This window comes from Myotis myotis, unplaced genomic scaffold (assembly GCF_014108235.1).
Source record: "Myotis myotis isolate mMyoMyo1 unplaced genomic scaffold, mMyoMyo1.p scaffold_m19_p_13, whole genome shotgun sequence".
Lineage (NCBI taxonomy): Eukaryota > Metazoa > Chordata > Mammalia > Chiroptera > Vespertilionidae > Myotis > Myotis myotis.
Window position 1 is genome coordinate 20,311,342 of NW_023416317.1, and position 19,000 is coordinate 20,330,341.

Here is a 19,000-nt window from a genome sequence, read left to right on the forward strand (position 1 = left end):
TTTCCGGTTGGGTGTTTTTTGCTTCCTCGCATTTCAAATCGTTGACTTGATTCTTGCGCTCCTCTGGTCTGCTGTCGGGAGTCTGTATAATATTCGTTATTTCAGTCCGTGTATGCTTAATTTCTAGTTGGTTCCCCAATATAAGATCGAGGGTCTTATTAGTTTTCTTGTAGATCTCATTAAGTTTATCGGCGGCTTCTAAACAGTTCTTGAGAGACCTTAAAAGTGTGGTTCTGAACTCTATATCTTCCATTGACAATTTTGTCCTGTTTCTTTGTCTCCGCATTTTGTTATGCTTCCTTGGTGCACCCCCTAGTGGTCTTTGTTCGAAGTCTTATAGTTAAATCTTAATTGTTGTAGCTAATTCCAGGGAGGGTTTGACCTCCAGGCCAAGTGGCTATGAGAATCAGCTGTGTCAGCAGTGAGAGAACTTCTGTCCTCTAGGGAGGTGCTAATCTAGCCTTTGCCTGAGGCTATCCGGCAAATGCCTCAGTGCAGGGCTTGGGCAGGGCGGGTCGCACAGGATCAACAGGGTGGGCCAGAGAGAGCAGTTATGGCGGCTCTCAGCCCTGTCCCCAGGGGCTCTGCCTCTCTGAGTCCCAGCACCCGCTGCAAAGCTCAGAGAGAAAGCTGCACTCGCTCTGACTGAAGCCAGACAGTCCCGCTTCCCCCGTTTAAGTCTGGGTCCCTAAAGACTCGCCTGTATCTGGAGCTCAGAGTCTGCGACTCCCTCCCGATTGAAAACGCCAACCACGCCCTCCGCCGCCAGCCCGCTCCCACACTCCGCACCTCAGAATTTGACTTCAGCACTGCGCCTCCTCTGAGTGTCCGTATGCGTTTCTCTTTCCTCCTAGTTGTAGGACTTCCACTCAGCCAGCGTTCCTGTGGTTCTGGGTGATGTCCCTTCCGTTTTTTGGTTTCACTTTTGAAGTAGTTGTTCAAAGCTGCAAACTCCGCCGTTAACCTATGCCGCCATCTTGGTTCTCCTGTTCACCAGTTTCTGGACTATAGTTTTAAAAAAAACTATGAACAAATTCCTATGCACACTACACATATCTTATTTTGAAGTAAAAAAACAAAACAGGAACAAATACAATACTTGTGTTTGCATGTGGCCCGCGGGCCGTAGTTTGAGGACCTCTGGCTTAAACAAACAGAATTGACTCAGTGAGGCTCAAGAGAAGTCCAAAGCCGCTCACCCCTACAGTAGGCCACCAACATCTAGGCAGGGGTGGGCAAACTTTTTGACTTGAGGGCCACAATGGGTTCTTAAACTGGACCGGAGGGCCGGAACAAAAGCATGGATGGAGTGTTTGTGTGAACTAATATAAATTCAAAATAAACATCATTACATAAAAGGGTACGGTTTTCAAACTGGCCGGATCCGGCCTGCAGGCCATAGTTTGCCCAAGGCTGAGAGAATAGAGTTCTGTTAGGGGAGGAGGGGCAGGTGGTAAATGAGTAACCAGAAACTCTCAGAAAGGGACAGACAGTTGCCTCTGCCACAGCAGGGGAAGTAACTTTAAACTTTTTTTTTTTTTTTTTTTAATGAACTGGCCATTCTGATTTTCTTGATATAAGGGTACATTTTTCTAGTCCTGGTAACCCCAAAGACAAATGTATCCTGTAAGTCTTAGAGCCTTTAATACGCTAAGGTACCTGGTGACTCTCCAAGAGAGGGATAAAGCCTGCAGTATTTCACAAATAATAAAATGGTTCATTATTTAAAACATTGCAATTATTTTTCAAGGCATTCTTTCTGGGATGAATGTCTTTATGAGTGCGGTTCAGAAACTGCTCTCCTGAATTATTAGTCTGAACCCATTTCATAGTATATATTTTATAGTGGTCATAATGCCTTCAAGATTGCCTCTTTTAAGTACTATAAATCATAAGAGAAATTTGTAAAGTAGCAGGTTTTAAAGGAATATTAGAAAATGAATGGCCCTATAAAATAAGTATAGTAAAATGTTAATATAAGAATCTGGATGGTGGGTTCACTGGAAAATTCTTTCAAACTTGCACTATGTTTAAAATGTTTTGTGAGAGCTGAAAAATAGTAACCACAATAAAACAAAAAAATAACTTTTATGTATATGACCAAAAAATCAGTGAGAAGACACATAGCAATATATATATATGCCTCTAATATACATATTAGAGGTCCGGTGCATGAAATTTGGGCAAGGGGCTCAGCCCTTGTGCCCCGGCTGCCTTGCAGCCCCATGGCCCCTCCCACTGGTCATTCCAGAACCGCTGTCCAGTTTAATTAGCATATTATCTCTTTGTTATATAGGAGGTGTGTGTGTGTGTGTGTGTGTGTCTATGTATATATATATATATACATATGTATGTGATACTTATATTAGCAAAAATAAATCTCATACATAGGCTAGCTTCACCAACACACTCAAACCTACATGAGAGTAACTTTAAAACACTATTGAAGGAGGCAAAGCAAACCTTGAGCAAATGGGAAGACACAGATAGAAAGACTCACCTTCATAAAGATATGTTTTAGCTAAGTTTATTTATAAATACATCGTAAGCCCAGTTAATGTACCATTAGGTTTTTTCTTTCTCAAGCTAGATAAATGGGTGATAAAGTTTATTTGAGTAAATAAATAAATAGAAACAACCAGGAAAATATGGGAAACATGAATAATTTGGTGGGTGAACACTTATAGTGAGAGAAAAGGGTAACCTATCAGTTATTAAAATATATCATAGAACTTTTATAAGTGAAACTCTAATATTGGTACAATGAAACAAATTTTTAAAATCCTGAAAGAGGCCCAATTTATATGGACATTTAGTATATAATAAAGGCAGCACTTCAAATCGGTGAGAAAAGCTCAACTGTTATATAACTGAAGAGCTATGTGGAAAAAGATAAATTTTCATTTACTCTTCATGCTGTACACCAGAATACATTTTAAGGGGATCAAATACACACACACACACACACACACACACACACACACACACACACACACATATATATATCTTTAAAAAACAAATTCTAGAAGAAAATATGGATCTTCTATACTCTGAGAGTGGGGACATTTCTTTACAACCATGACTGAAAATCCAGAAGCAATAAGACAAAAGAAACTGATAATTTTAAAAACAAAACAAAACAATTTTTACCTAATGTAACTTTATTTTTTAAAAAAATACCTAAAGTTAAAGAAAAATTACAAACTTGGACAAATAGTTGCAACTTAATCTCAAGGAATTAATATGTTAAATTAATAAAAAGCCTTTAAAATTAGAGAAATGACCAACAACTTTTTACAACAATTGGCTAGATTATAGACTGTTTACAGAAAAAGAAATACAATGGCTTTTTTAAAGGGAGATGTTCAACCTCCCCTAAAATAAGAAAAATAAAAACACACTTGTTGCATTTTTTTCATATCGGATTAAAAATCCAAGTTTGACAATACACTTGGGTGGTGAGGTGGCAGGGAAATGAACACTCTCATCTTTTGTTTCTGGAAAAGCAACATGGTGCAAACCTGTTAAAGAGGAATCTGCCAATAATTAGCAAAAATACATATGAATTTACTCTTTAACAAAGCAGCCCCACTTCTCAGAATCTATCACCAAAATACCCAGACAAAAATTGAAAAGCACATATTTGCACAAGGCTGTTCATTACATTACATTATTTAGACTGTTTGTTAGACATGATTGTTTTTCTTACAATATTATCTGCATACCATGGGATAAAGTGAATGAATAATCATAATGGTATCATTAGGAATGAGGATTTTTCTCAGGAAAAGGGGAGGTAGAGGTGTACGGGTCCCAAGGTTAGGAAACACCCACTAGTCCTGGGTTTGAATTGGAAGTAGCAGTAGGAATTCATGAGGAATTTTATCTTAAAAAAGAAAATTCCTACTCTAGCCTTGGCCTGTGTGGCTCAGTTGGTTGGGTGTCATCCTGTGTACCATTTGCTGGTTCAATTCCTGGTCAGGGCACATGTTTGGGTTGTGGGGCTCAATCTTTGCTAGAGGGCATGCAGGAAGCAGCCAATTGATGTTGTACTCTCACGCTGATGTTCCTCTCTTTTTCCCTCTCTCTCTTTCTCTCTCTAAAAATCAATAAAAACACGTTGAAAAAAATCTTACTCTAAACATGCTGAAAGGCCTAAATCAAGTAACTAGCAGTGAGCATCAGTTGATTGTTACTTAAATGATATGCACATAAACCACAGAAATGTCTGCAATATAATATAGTGATGTGTGCTCTGAAAAAGAAAGATGCAAATTCAAGTAAATTTGGGAAATTCTGAGTTTTCTTCTTGGAAATTATACTTTTTTTTTTTTTATAAAAGTAAATGCTCCGAACAATTCTCTGGTAAAGAAGTCTACAACTATTTAACTGTCAGGAACCCTTCGCAGGAGAATAAGATGGGGTTGCAAAATTCCTATTGTGTCTTTACTACACACATGTGCTGTAGGAAACAATTTGGAGATTGGTGCTATGAAAGTGGAAGGCAATCTGTGGCTAATTATTTTTCATAGAGGGACAAGAGGTCTAAAGAGAGTTCCTGGTACCTTGAACTAAATGACTGTGTAATTTAATACAACTGTTGTTTAGAATTTGCTAGATACAAAATGCTTTGTTCAGTGTTGGGAATATAAGGAAAGAAATGAAATGTTAGAGCATTAAAATATAGTGCTATTATTAATGTTACAATAAAGATTTGAAATGTTTTGTAAAATCGTTCATCGTGATTGAGGGGCTCAGTGTAGGCTACCGTTGAATTGTGCCATGGAGAGAAAATTAAATTATGATGGGCAAAAGCAAGGGGGAAGGACATTTCTAGCAAAGTAAGGAGCATGAGCAAAGATTGTTTAACATTGGAGTTTATGATGTATTCAGGAAAAAAAATAGATATACTTGTCGGGAACAACAATAAAAAAAAGTACCTGTCTGGAACAACAATAAAAAAGTGTACCTATCTGGCAATAAAAAATGTAGGGAAAGCCTGGGATAGGCCAACATAGGGAGGAGGCTTTGGGGCCAGACAAGCCTGAATGGTCATCATTGATCTGTCTGTAAATGACGATGGAAAGATGATTTAATCTCTATAAGGCTCAGCTTTCCCATCTGGATAACGAGGATAAATAATATTTATCTCACAAAGTGAGGCTAGAAATAATGTATGCAAAGCTTCCAACACAGTGGGGTGGGGGACACAATGTCAGTTCTTACTGTTACTAGGCAGATGGGCATGGACATTCTCAGTTGTCAGTGGAAAGGGCTTGGAGGCAATGGAGAGCCATTGAAGCATTTGGAGCATGGGGATGAAGTGATGAGCTTTGTAGCAGGAAAGAGGACACAGAGGAATGAAGAGATGGAGACACGTGGCCTTGCATCCGGGTGGGAGATGAGGAGCGCATAGGTAGGGCATTTTTAGTTTGGCCAAAACTGTTCAGTGAATCAGAGGTAGAACTGATAGAACTTGGCTATTCATTAGCTCCATATACATGTATGTGGTTAATGGGGAGTGAGAGTCAGGAAACAATGAAAAATGACACCAGATTTTTTAGCCCAAGTATCTGAGTTCCCAGTAATACCAACAACTGAGACAGTCAACATAGAAGGTGGATGGAGTCGATATAGAGAAGGTAGCGAGCTCCGTGTGGAATTTCATATGTTTTCCATCATTTTCCTTCCGGTCTCTCCCCTTTCTAGAGTAAGTGAGCTTTAAAGATTTGAATGTGGCAACTCAGCTCCTAATCTCAGTGAGCCCTCGATTCTATGGGACCACCACATTTTGAATAGTGTAGTGGCTGCTTCTAAAGTTCATGTAATAATGACTGAAAAGATTAGTGTGATATGCTCCAAAGTCAACTACTAAAAACTGCCTAATAATGTCGTCACATGTGGCTGTGTGGCTTGCACTGTCCTGGTCCTCAAAATATTGTTTGCTTTATGCGTAGTTGAAAGGAAAGACAAATGTAGACATTCTACTCAACGCCAATCTTCGTGTGCTTCTTGTTTTAATGTGCAGGGCAGGAGAGAATTGGAAAGGATTCCAACTATGAGCAGGAGGGGAAAGTTCAGTTCGTGATTGACGCCGTCTACGCGATGGCTCATGCCCTGCATCACATGAACAAGGATCTCTGTGCTGACTACCGTGGCGTCTGTCCGGAGATGGAGCAAGCTGGGGGCAAGAAGTTGCTGAAGTACATCCGCAACGTTAATTTCAATGGTGAGTCTCCAAGCACCTGTGGTTTTTAGGAGTCCTGTGTTGGCGTTCTGCTTTATAAGTTACATGTTGAATGATTATTTACTCTTGAGTACGTGTCAAAACATGGTTGATGATCTGATTTTAAAGATTGAATCAATATATGAATGAGTGAGTAGTGAGAGAGTAGTGAGTGAATGAGTGAGTAAATATTTGGGAGTATGGTTTGTCCTCCTTTCCTTAAAATAGGTTTTTATATGAAGTCAGATTCTGCCTCAGTGAATATAAATTCAGAACTGTGAAAAACACACATATTTATTAGTTATTATACACTATCTCTATACAGTTATTTTTGTCTCCAGTTTTACAGTATTTACTTAAATACTGTCTTCCTAAAATATTTGCATTCATTTTTTTTATTTCTTCACTCTCTTCAGTGTGGTTCTGTGTTTAATTTGCAATATAGTCAGGTTTATTCATGATCGTATTGAATTTTGTTAACCATGTGATGATTAATTTTATGAGTCAACTTGACTGGGTAAAGTGATGCCCAGATAGCTGGCAAAACAGTACCGCTGGGTGCATCTGTGAGGGTGTTTCTGGAAGAGATTAGCGTTTGACTTTGTGAACTGAGTAAAGGAGAGAGGGCTCTCCCCAAGGTGGGTGGGCTTCCTCCAACCCCTCCCCCTCCAGGGCCTGAAGAGACCCAGAAGGCAGAAGAAGGGCAAATTCTCTCTCCCTCTGCTCCTGCCCTCAGACATGGGTGCTCCTACTTCTCAGGCTTTGAGACACAGAAGAGGCCTTCAGATACAACCTTAACAAGGGGGAAGGTTACATCACTTCTGAGGTCTTATTGCCAAAAATACATGCCTCAATCTAATCATAAGGAAACATAGGACAAAATAACTGGCTAATACTCTTCCAAAGTATCCACGTCGTGAGAAAGGCCGGTGGAGGAATTGTTCCAGACTGGAAGAGACTAAGGAATCATTACCATTAAATGCAGTGTGGGAAAATTAATGGATCCTCTACCGGAAAAAGGACACTAGTGAGACAATGGAGACATTTTAAATAAAATTTGCAGATGAGTATTAAATAGTATTATATCAATATTAATTTACTGGCTCATGTCATTATATTAATGTTAAAGGAAGCCTTCTCGCTTTTCTGCTTATAAACAACAACCCACTTAAACCCACAATATTATATCGATCTTCCAGGAGTTCTGTAGTATTTGGATGAAGAGGAACCACAGCCTGTTTGGGGATCAAGAGTTCTCTGGTTTAGATGGAGACAAAATGACTCTGTGTAAAACCAGAATAAATGATCTTCATTTTATAGTTTCTTCCTGATTTTACAGAACCTCCTAAAATATAGAATTAATTTTCTGAGACAGACACATGTAAATTTCATTATTTATTAAACACTACATTCCGTTAGCTGGGTCAGTCTCTGGGCTTTGTATTCTGGTTCATAGATATGGATAAACCATTCTTACAAGAATAACCAGAATTATCGCTTTGAGACTATTCTTGGTGACTCTTCCCTCATTCTTCTTCCAAATAGTGCTCTATAGAATCATTTTGTCAAAACGGTCTTGTCCGTTGATGAGCCAGAGATGCTGAGCTTCGGATGAGACACAGGACCCATGTTTATGGAATGATTACTGTGTGCCAGAAAGTGTGCTACATACCTGTGTTGGCTTATTTAATATTTAGAACACCAGCACGGTGTAGGCACTATTATTTACCCTTTTTTAAGATAAGGAAACTTCACAGAGAATTAAGAATCATGATATTCAGAGCCACACATCTGGGTAGTGATGATGCTACACTGGTCCTTGGGCACTTAACTCTACAGGCTGTCCCCTGTAAATGTCTGAGAGGAAGGGTTGACTACTTTATTCCTGCTTCTTCATCTCAGAGTGGATGCTCTGTGGCAGGTGCCAGGCAGGATCAATTGTTTTTTCTCTCTCTGTCCTCATTGCAATCCTGCCCTGTGGTCCACATAATTGCCTGTTCTCTGAGGACTTTTTTTCTGTCATAAGGACAACCGGGAGCCCTCTGGCTCCAGGAGCACTGTGACGTTTGTTGATGGTGGGGTTGGCAGTTTTGTGAAACAGAACCTGTGCTGGATTTAATTAATGGATTCCATATCACTTGAAGTGAACAGCTATTAGTGAAAAGAAATTTGAATTTGTCACTCATTTAATTTCTTGATTTTTATATAAAGAAATACAGTACTAGAGAGGAGGAGATATTCGTTCAAGCCTTCACAGTTAGCAAATGACAGAGACGGATCTAGAAAGCAAGTCTCTTCCTAGTCTATTGTGAAAAATGTAGCCTTTCTTTAGTATGTTTTAGTAGGGTTTTGATTTTTTTGGTCTCAACGAAGCCTAATTGTTCTCTTCTGTTACTTTAATACAAAACTTTCTGCACCCCTAGGAGTTTTATTCCAGACCAATAGGGCAAAGTTTAATAACTCTGACCCTCACATTCACCAAAGCATCAATTTAGGAAATGATAATAGAATGTCCCGAAAATATTGCTATAGTTTCACCAAGTACTTAACCTCTTCTTATGATGCACCAAGAGAAAGATGGCTACTTTTAAATTCATCACTTCTGGCCATGTTTTTCTCTGCATCCCAAATGAATGCAATGACCTGAGCCTAAATTTGACTTATGTAGTTATGTCTACGTTGGCCCATCTAACCAATTGTCAATACCTGTAGATGTAAATTTAATAAATGTGTTGTCTTGGATACAACATCTTAGGGAATTGCTATACAATGGCATATTTAATCTGGTGTGTGTCTGTACCTAGATTTACTAGTTTCCAGAAGATGAATTGGGTATCAGTATATTTTGTAAAGATGCCACATATCATGTGCTCTTTAAAAATCCACACAGGAGGATATGTTTTCATTGATTTTTAGAGAGGCAGGAAGGGTGGGAGACAGAGAGAGAAACATCAGTTGACCGCTTCCGATATGCACCCCAGCTGGCGATGGAACCCACAGCCTAGGTGTGTGCCCTGAATCAGAATGAAACCTGCAACCTTAGGATGTTTGGGATGATGCCCCAACCCACCTGGCCAGGGCTCATGTGCTCTCTTTGAAACGTGAAGTTAGCTTTCCTTCATCAAGAGGTGAGCTCTATGCTCCCTCCTCTTGAATCTAAGAGTGTGGGACAGATGCAGAAGTGACACTATCTGACTACTAAGGCATATGGGTGAATAGGCTTCTGCCTCATTCTCTCGGGACATTTGTATTGCGGACACAGCTACCATGTTGGGAGGAAGCCAAGATGCCAAATAGGCAGGCCACATGTGGGTGTTCCTACCACAGCCCCAGCTCAGGTCCCAGCTGGCAGCTGGCAGCAACTGTGAGGCATGTGGGCTTCAAGCTGCCCAGCTGACATGAGGGGACCAGAGGTGCTGTCCCCAAGCTCTGCCCAAATTGCAAAATATGGGTTGTTATTATTTGGAGCACAAAGGTTTAGGGTAGTGTGCTGAGCAGTGCTAGATAAATGGAACACAAATCAGTGCCATGTTTCTGGAATCTTTACCTGGGGTCCGAAAGTAAGAGCAGGAAACTTGTCAATACCTTGATGCAGAGGACTGTTTGGACACCTGAGCAATCGAGATCCTAGGTCCTTCTCTACCCAGGAAGAAAGGGCTTCATTCAGATACTCTGATCCAATAGAGATTTCAGACTTGAGCACATCCTGGCATCCAACCTCCCACTATGCCATCTTGTCTAGTGGCCCTGTTTCCACTACCTCAGTGTACCTGCATCCCAGCCCTGATACCTGGAGACATTTCTGCAGATGATCACTTCTTCTTTGATAACTTCTTTCTCTTCTCTGGACCGCTGTGATCATATATATACACACACATATATACTAGTGGCCTGGTGCACAAATTTGTGCACATTAAAAGGGAATTAATTAGAGGAAATATTTTAATATTGCTATTTGCCCTTTCTCTATAATAGAAATGTCAGAGATGAAAGAAAATTAGTAAAATGTATATGAAAATCTTCCTCCTGTCAGAGTCTGGGGTGCGCCACATGACCCAGAGTCAAGTCCCCACTCACCTGCATGCACCTCAAAATCGTGCAAGACCCAGACCCGGCCAGCCCCACCCCCGTCAAGCCCTGCAGGGCAGGGAGCTCAGCCTCAGGTCCCCTGGCCCCAGCGCTGGGGCAGAGGGCATGGCCTCAGGTCCCCTGGCCCTGGCACGAGGGCAGGAGGGCAAAAGGGCATGAGGGTGCGAGGGCCCGATGACCATTTGCATATTAGCTCTTTATTATATAGGATATGATGGTGGGCAAAAGCAGGTTTACAGTTACAAGTATGTGAAACAGTTTATTCTTGTATTATTATTTAGTAAGTATTGTAATTTTCAAAAAAATACTGCTTGGTTTTAAAGGGGGGGGGGGAGGAAGGAAGAGATAGAAAGAGAGAGAGAAATATCAATTTGTTTTCCACCTATCCATGCATTTGTTGGTTGCTTCTTGTATGTGCCCTGACCAAAGACTGAACCCTCAATCTTAGTGTATGGGGATGACCCTATAACCAATGAAAAACCTAGCTAGGGCTAATTATTGTATTATTTATTCGTATTATGTAACCTACTTTTGTCCATCCTTGTATAGACTTCATTGAACATAATCCCATTTTTTTTCTCTTTTAAGAAACCCAGGGAAGCTGTTAAAAAGGTATTGTGGGAAAAAATAAGTGGAAATAATAATCCATTAGCTTTACAGAATCCATCAGAAAGGTCAAAACCACATATGCTATTACAAGTCATCACTTAGATAAAGTGTTCAGCTCTTCTGTCTTAATTTTTTAAAGCATGAACTTTAATGAGAATGGAAAGGGCATGACAAGAGTCATTTTGCCTAACAAAGATTATAGGAAGAGAGAGCGATTAGATGGTGTGTCCCATTCTGGTGAATATTTAGCTGGTGGCCTGAGACCTTTCAGAGTCCCAGGCCCTCCAATATTCATCTCTCCTCTCAAAGACAATGAAAAGCTCATCATATTTCATAATGACTAGAAGCTATACAATTACAGCAGATCCTAATACCCAATGTGAAAGCAGAGAAAGGTGAGCAAGATATTACTATCTTCCTGCAAAATGATAGGGTTATTTTCTTGCTGATAATATATAAAATGCGGACTTTGTTTTTTCTTCTTATATACTTGGAAGGCTCACTGGAAGGAGAAAGCTAATATTAAAAACTTCTTGTTCATCTTCTTCTGTCTGTCCTGGAAAGGCTCCTGTATTTCCTATAGAGAGAGAGAGCTTCAGAGATCCCATTGGGATACAGTGGGTGCCTTTATGGGCTCTGATGGTAGTGACTAGGTGCAATGTAGATGAAACAAATTGGCCAAACTGACTCAAGCTGGTGAGACAACACCTGCATAACTCATAGATAGTGCCCACTTTTTGGAAAACAAAAGATGCTTACCCTGATGGAGAAATTGAAATTAGGTACCCATTAGGAGAGTCAACTTTGGTGCATTGGAAAGTCTGGGTGTCTGAAGGCATGTGTTCTGGTCCTGAGATATTAGCCAACAAGACAATGATAAAAATAAAAACAACTGTATGCCCTAGCCTAGCTGATTTGGCTCAGTGGATAGAGCATCAGCCTGTAGACCAAAGGGTCCCGATTCCGGTCAAGGGCACGTACCTCAGTTGCAGGCAGGCCCTGGTCGGGGGGGTGTGAAGTAGGCAACCAATCGATGTGTTCCTCTCATTTCGATATTTCTCTCTGTCTTTCCCTCTCTCTTCCACTCTCTCTAAAATCAATGGGAAAACATCCTCGGGTGAGGATTAAAAACAAACAAACAACTATGGAATATCACTACCATCTGTTGAGCACTTATGTATCAGGCATGGAACTAAGCAAGTTAGGTATATTATTACATTTAATTCTTACTAACACTATGAGAAAAGCCACTAGTGACCATCAGATGTAGAGGGAGATTGAATAATTTAATAAAGGTCACCCCTGTTTTAGGGGATTCCAAAGCCAGTTACTAAACACTATTCTAGTTTAATTAGTTTAGTGGCCCTGGAGCAAGTGACTTCCCCTCTCTGAACCTAAGGATTGTATCTGTAAAATTAGGAAGTTCAATGTTCTGTGTCCTCCAGCTCTGTAGTAGTTTCCTACTGATACCCTATAAAAGAGCCATAAGTTTAATGGCTTGAACAACACAAATGTACTATAGCTGTGTGGTTTGGCACAGATCTCACTGGGTTTTACTTAAGGTGAAGGCAAGGCTGTTCTGGAGCTTTGAGGGGAGAGTCCCTGGACTTTTCTAGCTCCTGGAAGCCACCTGCACTCTTTGGCTATGACCCCTGCCTCCGTCACTCCAACCTCCTGTTTTCATCTTCCCATCTCCTTCCTCCTTTGACTCCTGCTGCCTCTCAGTTTAAGGGCCATTATAATTACACTGGATCTACCTAGATTGTCCAGGACAATCCCCCCTGTCCATCCCCCCGCCCCATGGTCCTTAATGTCATCACTGAAAAAAAAGCCTTTGGCCCCGAATGGCAATATCCACAGGTTCTGAAGATTAGGACATGGACAGATTTGGGGAGCCATTTTTTCGCCTACCACAGCTCTGATTTTTTTTAAAAAATTTACTACTAGAAATGTCATAAAATCCTGTGCCTGACAGTTGTGAAATGGTGTGGAGTTCTTTAACTGCCTCTGTATTCTGCCAATAACGTTGGACAAACCCTCCCTGTGGCGGTCACTTTCAGCACAGGATTGCAGTCTTGTCTGTCTCTTGTTCCTCTGATTGGACCCTTTTCTGACTCCCTTCCTGTGTTGAGTGGTCACGTGTGGGGCCAGTTTCACCAGCTTGCCTGCTTCCTAAGCACTGGCATCTTTTCCTACCATTCAAGTACTGCCTCCCTCCAGTTAACATGCTTTTGTTTTTCTTTCATGCAGATCATTCACGTAAATGCCACCGTGGCCCAAACTCTGCAGAGGCCAATGATTTCCTTAGCCAGATGCAGAGCTCTGCCCCCATGAGTCTTCAATTTACAACCAGAATTCACAAAAGTGCTTCATCCTCCTCTCCCAAAATAGCAAAATGAACTTCTGTTCCCAGTGATTTTATTTCAGCTTGTAAACTCCCTGTAAACTTCCTTGTAAAAGGCAGGAACTAGAGCATCGTTTGTTATGAGGAATATCCAGTGTTAACCTAAAGGCAGAGCAGAGATCAGTCTCACACCTGAGACCACCCACATCTATCCTGTTTCCAGTGAACCCAGGGGAGAAAAACTGCACCCAGTTGCCAAACTTTTGGCGACTTCTTTGTAACTGTCCCTGGAACTAACCAAAACTCACAAGTTTCACTCTCTGTATGTGGCTTGCCAATTGCTCCATGAGATTAATATTAAGGGGCTTTTCGCTCATATCCTACTTTCAAAGATACGTATCCTTTTCTGTCCGTATCTTTCACTCTCTTCTATCTTTCTAACATACTCTAAATAAACCTATTGGTTTCCTCTTAAGATGAACATTTTAAACATGTGAGGTTCAAGTTGGAGATTGAGAAATAAGTTAATATTTATAAAACATATGCCAGGCACACTGCTAAGCATTTTACACTGTTAATCATATAAAGTAATTTAGAAATAGTCAGCCAAACATATTTATCAATGCAATCAGTATCCAAGTACCTTTTAAGTAAACTTTTTTGCTTGTTTGCTTTTATGTATTTTTTTTAAATCCGGCATGCCCCTTTTTAAGTTTATGTATTTGTTTACTGTTTTAAAAATGGCTCTTTACTGACCACAATTTAGGTGGTTGGAGGCTAAACAGTAATAATTAATTATAATAAACTTGAAGTAGTTTAGAAAACCATTTATTTTTATTCTCCATAATAAAAAGATTAAAATAAACTATTAAGAAATGCTGAGAAACAGAACTGTTCATAAAAAGAAGCAGTTTGTTTTCCCACCTCCTGTCAGTAGCATCTGTCGGCCTCAGTGATGGCTTGCCTGTGAGTCTTAGAGACCATTTGGGGGGAACCTGTTAAACAACGGGGTTATGCACTAGCTATCTTGTCCATTAGCAGTTCTCTAGGCCATCACCAGTGGCACAAGAGATGGAAGGAACCTTGCTTCACTCTAAAATCTGTCATTTTCTTGCCTTCTGCAGGGAGCGCTGGCACCCCAGTCATGTTTAACAAGAATGGAGATGCCCCGGGGCGGTATGACATCTTTCAGTACCAGACGACCAACACCACGAACCCGGGCTACCGTCTGATTGGACAGTGGACAGATGAACTTCAGCTCAACGTGAGTTCTGTTTTGTCCTCTTCCTTTGCTTGTGTGATACATGAACAGGCTTTTAATTTGCTCAGATAGGCAAATGGTTTTGTTTGCTTGTGCATAATGAGTGAACAGGCAATGTGTTAACAGGCATCAACAGGGACTGGTAATAATACAACATTGAGAGTGATGATGTTGATGATGATAAAGATGATGATAAGTATGTTGAGTTAATACTAGCACCAATGTGATTGATCTCATTTAATCTGAGGCTTGGATTGCTTAACAATCAAATTAGTAGATAATACTTCAATACTTTCACAAGACCCTTCTCTTGGTCAGACCTGCTTTCCTTCCTTCTTCCTTTCATTCTTCTCCTCATTTCTCCCTCCCTCTATCTTCCCTCCTTCCCTACCTTCCTTCTTTCCTTCCTATTTAGTGGCTTATTCCTTTTTCTTTTAATGCATTTTAGTGAGTTGCTTTGTTTTCTGTTGAGATTTTCTGTGTAACTGGAGCTTTATCCGTTTCCATAACCTCTCCCTCTTTCGGTACAATGTGACCTTGAGCAAGCAGCCACTTCCTTGTGTAAGGTTATGTCCAAGTGCGCCTGGAGCAGCTGTCAGGAGCTCATCTGACACTGTTAGGTCTACTTAACTTGCTGAGTAGAGGACAAGCTTTGGGCTCTTCAGGATGAAGGGGATGGAATGGGATTCACTGTAGCTTTTGTGCTGAGTTGAGTGATTAAACCAGGTTTAGAGAGGCTGGGGCCCATTTTGGTTTGGATTCTCTTAGGAAGTAGAAATCATTTCATGATTGTTGTCAGGGAGATGGAAGAATGAAAGATAGGTGAGAGTTGTCATTAACAAAGAAACAGTAAGCACTTATGTGAACCGGAAAAGGGATGTTTTTGTGGTTACAGAGTATCCTTGCTTCTGTCCAGTTTCAAACATGATGGCAGAACCGTCTTGTTCCACCACAGTCATGGAGTGGCCTTGTCTGATTAACTTTTACATTTTGCTGAGATTGTTTATGTTCTGTTTGAATTTGCCTGCCCAGCTGTTAGCTGATAACTGTAGAGCCATTTTTTCTTAATATTTTAAGTTGAACATTTAACAGTGTGCTTCTAATAATAGTTACAATGTCTACTTGGAATTATTAGTAGTTTTAAATAAATATACTGACTTTCTCAGGGAATGAAGAACACAGGCTGGGTATCTCCCTCCTGGCATACCTGGAGTTCAGCGCATCATGCATCCTTCCATTTCCTCTCCTCCCAGGAGGGAATGAATTAGGCCGGCCCACAGTCTAATGGCTGGGTCCTGGAGCTTGGGGGTGGGATGAGGTAGGGCAGAAGTTGGAGAAGTAGGTACACTACAGGGTCTCTTCTGCTGAGATGCACTGAACTAGGTTATATTTCAACAGGTTCTTTAGCAGGTCCCTCCCTGTGGCATTGAACTTGGGGATGATGTTTGCCAGAGGTGCTGTGGCTGGGTACACTGGATAGGCCTTCCCAGGTTCATAACTATACATGGAAATCACCGTAAATAGAAACATACAATTTTCTTTTGTCCAGCAGAGCCCTGCATTATTCTGGGTTCTCTGGAGAAACAGAATAGATAGATAGATAGATAGATAGATAGATAGATAGATAGATAGATAGATAGATGATAGATAGATTGATAGATAGATGATAGGAATTGGCTTTTATGACGGCTGAGAATTCCTGAGATGTGCAGTCAGCAAGCTGGAGACCCAAGTGAGCCAATGGTGTAAGGTCCAGTCTGAGTCCAAAGGCAGGAGAAAACTAATGTTCAAGCTCAAAAACAGGCAGGGAAAGACAGGATTCTCTTACTCAGCCTTTGTGTTCTATCAGGTCTTCAATTTCAATTGAGTCCCTTCCACAACGGAAAAGCAATCTACTTTATTTAGTTTGCCAGTTAAAATGTTCTTCTCATCCAGGAACACCCTCACAGAAATACCCACAATCACACTTAACCAAATACCTGGGCATCTCTTTGTCCTGTCAAGCTGAGAGATATAATGAACCAGCACAGGCCCTATCCCGGTAATTCCTTCTAATGTCTCTTCCAAAGCTGAAAATGATGCTTTATCAGTGTACACCTTACTGTGTGCTATAGAAATTATTTCTAAGTGCAAGTGTTGAGAGTAGAATATGGAATTGATGTCTTGGGGACAATGGGTCTGGGTTGTAGTTTCTAAGAATGGAGATTTGTGCATAAGGAGTAAGGGGTTGGTGAAGTCACCACAGCCAGTTACTTCATTTGCACCTCACCCTGCCTGGCTCTGCTTGTACCTGTCCAGTTGTCCCTCTCCTGAGGTCCATCATCCAGGGGAGCATACACGCAGGTTGGGTCCAGAGGACTGTGAGCTGGCATCCAAGAATGGATGGAGCTGGACAGCAGGTGCCAGCCATGGCTGAGATGAATGCTAAGGGCCAAAACCAAACAAGAAGCTAAAAGCATCCTGAACTCAAGGCACATCTTCCAAGCAAAAGAGGAAATAAAAGCAAAACAAATAACCAACCAAAGCCTAATAGGAAGGCCCAAGGGGCAGTAATCCAAAGCACAATCAGAGCAGCATAACCTGCATTCAATAAGTTCTTGCTTTGTGTTGTTGTTTTTTGTTAAAAGTATCTCTCATGTGATAAGCATTATGAGAAGCAGTGGGTACACAGTGGAGAACAAAACAAATGTTGTCCCTGATCTCATATATTCAATGATCTAGGATGGAGTTAGGTGGTAAACTAGTAAACAGATTTGGATGTGGAAATTCCAAAAGGTAACAGGAGACATGGTGGGAGAGAGTATAATGGATGTGGAGAGGGACCTACTGGATGAGAGGCAGACAATATAAGGAGTATGAGGCTTCCACCCAGCAGGTCAGAAGGCTGACATGGGGATAATGTCATGACTTGGGTGTTAGGTCCACACCAACAGGAGCCAGACCAAGAGACGTCTTGAGAGTTTAAGAAATTTTTATTACATTTTCTCACAGTGAGCTGAGACCAGTATAGTGGTGTCAGCATCGGGTTGGTATTTATGTTCTCTTATATAGGGACTGGGTCAGGGTTGCACCAGCCAGCTGGGGTAGCTGCCTGAAAAACAGGATGACCTTGGAAGATAACAAGATATCTGATGGGCGCACAACAGAGGGGAATGTGCGCCTGGGTTGGTTGAGGAGTGTACCTTAAATTCTGTAAGTGCAGGCCATGTGCTTCAAGCTAGGAGAAGAACGTTTGTAACAACATATTTATGAAAGCATGTCCAAACAGCAGAGTCCAGGGGTAGTACATGCTAACATAGAGGAAAGCAAGAAGAATTAGAGCAATAGGTAAGAGCCAGAGCATGTGGTCCCTATAGGCCATCTATAATAATAAAAGTGTGATATGCTAATTGGACCAGAAAGCAGAACGACCTTCCACGGGGGCTGTGAGGGCTGAGCCCTTTGCACGAATTTCGTACATTGGGCCTCTAGTGATAAATATTTTAAAAATTTTCTGAGTGCACTTAAAAGACATTAGAAGTATCAGGCAAGGGAGTGACTGGATGAAATTTAGGGGAAATTTTTCCTTGTCTGCTGAGAAGGGATAAGCATGGGAGTAGAAAGCCCAGGGGGGAGTAGAAAGTCCAAGTAAGAGTCTATTGCAGTGGTTGAGCTAACATAGGATCGCTAAGCGAAGGGGCTCTCAGACTTCAGCATGGGCCCAATCACCTGGAGGGCTCATAAACACACAGCTGGCCTCACCCCAGAGTGTCTGATTCAGAAGGTCTGGGCGTGGGAAGAGGCTAAAATATTTGCCTTGCTATAGAGCTCTGTATCATGCTGATGGCACTTTGGTTGCAAGTGGGAAGGGTATAATTAAGACTCCCAATTTAGTGTTCTTAAATATGTGAGAGACAAGATGAAATGGATATAAGTTTGTAACTCAGAAGAGTTTTGCGTTAGTTATTTTTTAATGAAATTGTTAACCTATAAAGTCTTTAAATCCAATAGAGAACAACAAAGAACCCAAGGCCTTGAAAACCTCATAGAAAATGATACAACTTCATTCCAACTATTCTAAATGCCACCCAATTAAAAATATTGTGTTTAAGATGTCTGGAACATCGAGGTGACCACCTAGGTTGGATTCGGCTTTTGCGTATGGAAGCTAGGTCTGGGATATATGCTTGAGTTGGCATTCGGAGGGAACATGTTTTCTAATTTGTCATGCTGACAGTGGTATGTTAGGAAAAGCAGACAGGACACCTGAATGCTCAGGTAAATCCAGTAGTTTATGCTCAGTGTTGTATGGAACCCAAAGGCATGAATGGCTGAGCCATGAACAGGGGGGCCATGTTTAGACCTGTGAGAGGCTGAGTTCCTTCAACTAGAGTAGCCACTGACATGACAGGCCTTGATAGGAGAGCACCTGTTGATGTCTCTAAGGGGCATTTAGGATAGTATTTAATTGAATTTGAATCCAAAAGAGAAG

The 19,000-nt window shown here is 41.0% G+C and overlaps 1 protein-coding gene across 2 annotated transcripts in view; it reads left to right on the forward strand.

Annotated features, from left to right (window-relative positions):
* Nucleotides 1-19,000, forward strand: part of GRM7 (glutamate metabotropic receptor 7) — a 756,022-nt gene that overhangs the window by 486,688 nt on the left and 250,334 nt on the right. For both annotated transcript variants that reach the window (XR_004971482.1, XM_036332027.1), the window contains exons 6-7: nt 6,029-6,229; nt 14,393-14,532. Coding sequence is in view for 1 of the 2 variants with exons in the window: in XM_036332027.1 (XP_036187920.1) it covers nt 6,029-6,229; nt 14,393-14,532 (341 nt within the window). In the remaining variant the exon portion in view is untranslated. The remainder of the gene's footprint in view (nt 1-6,028; nt 6,230-14,392; nt 14,533-19,000) is intronic.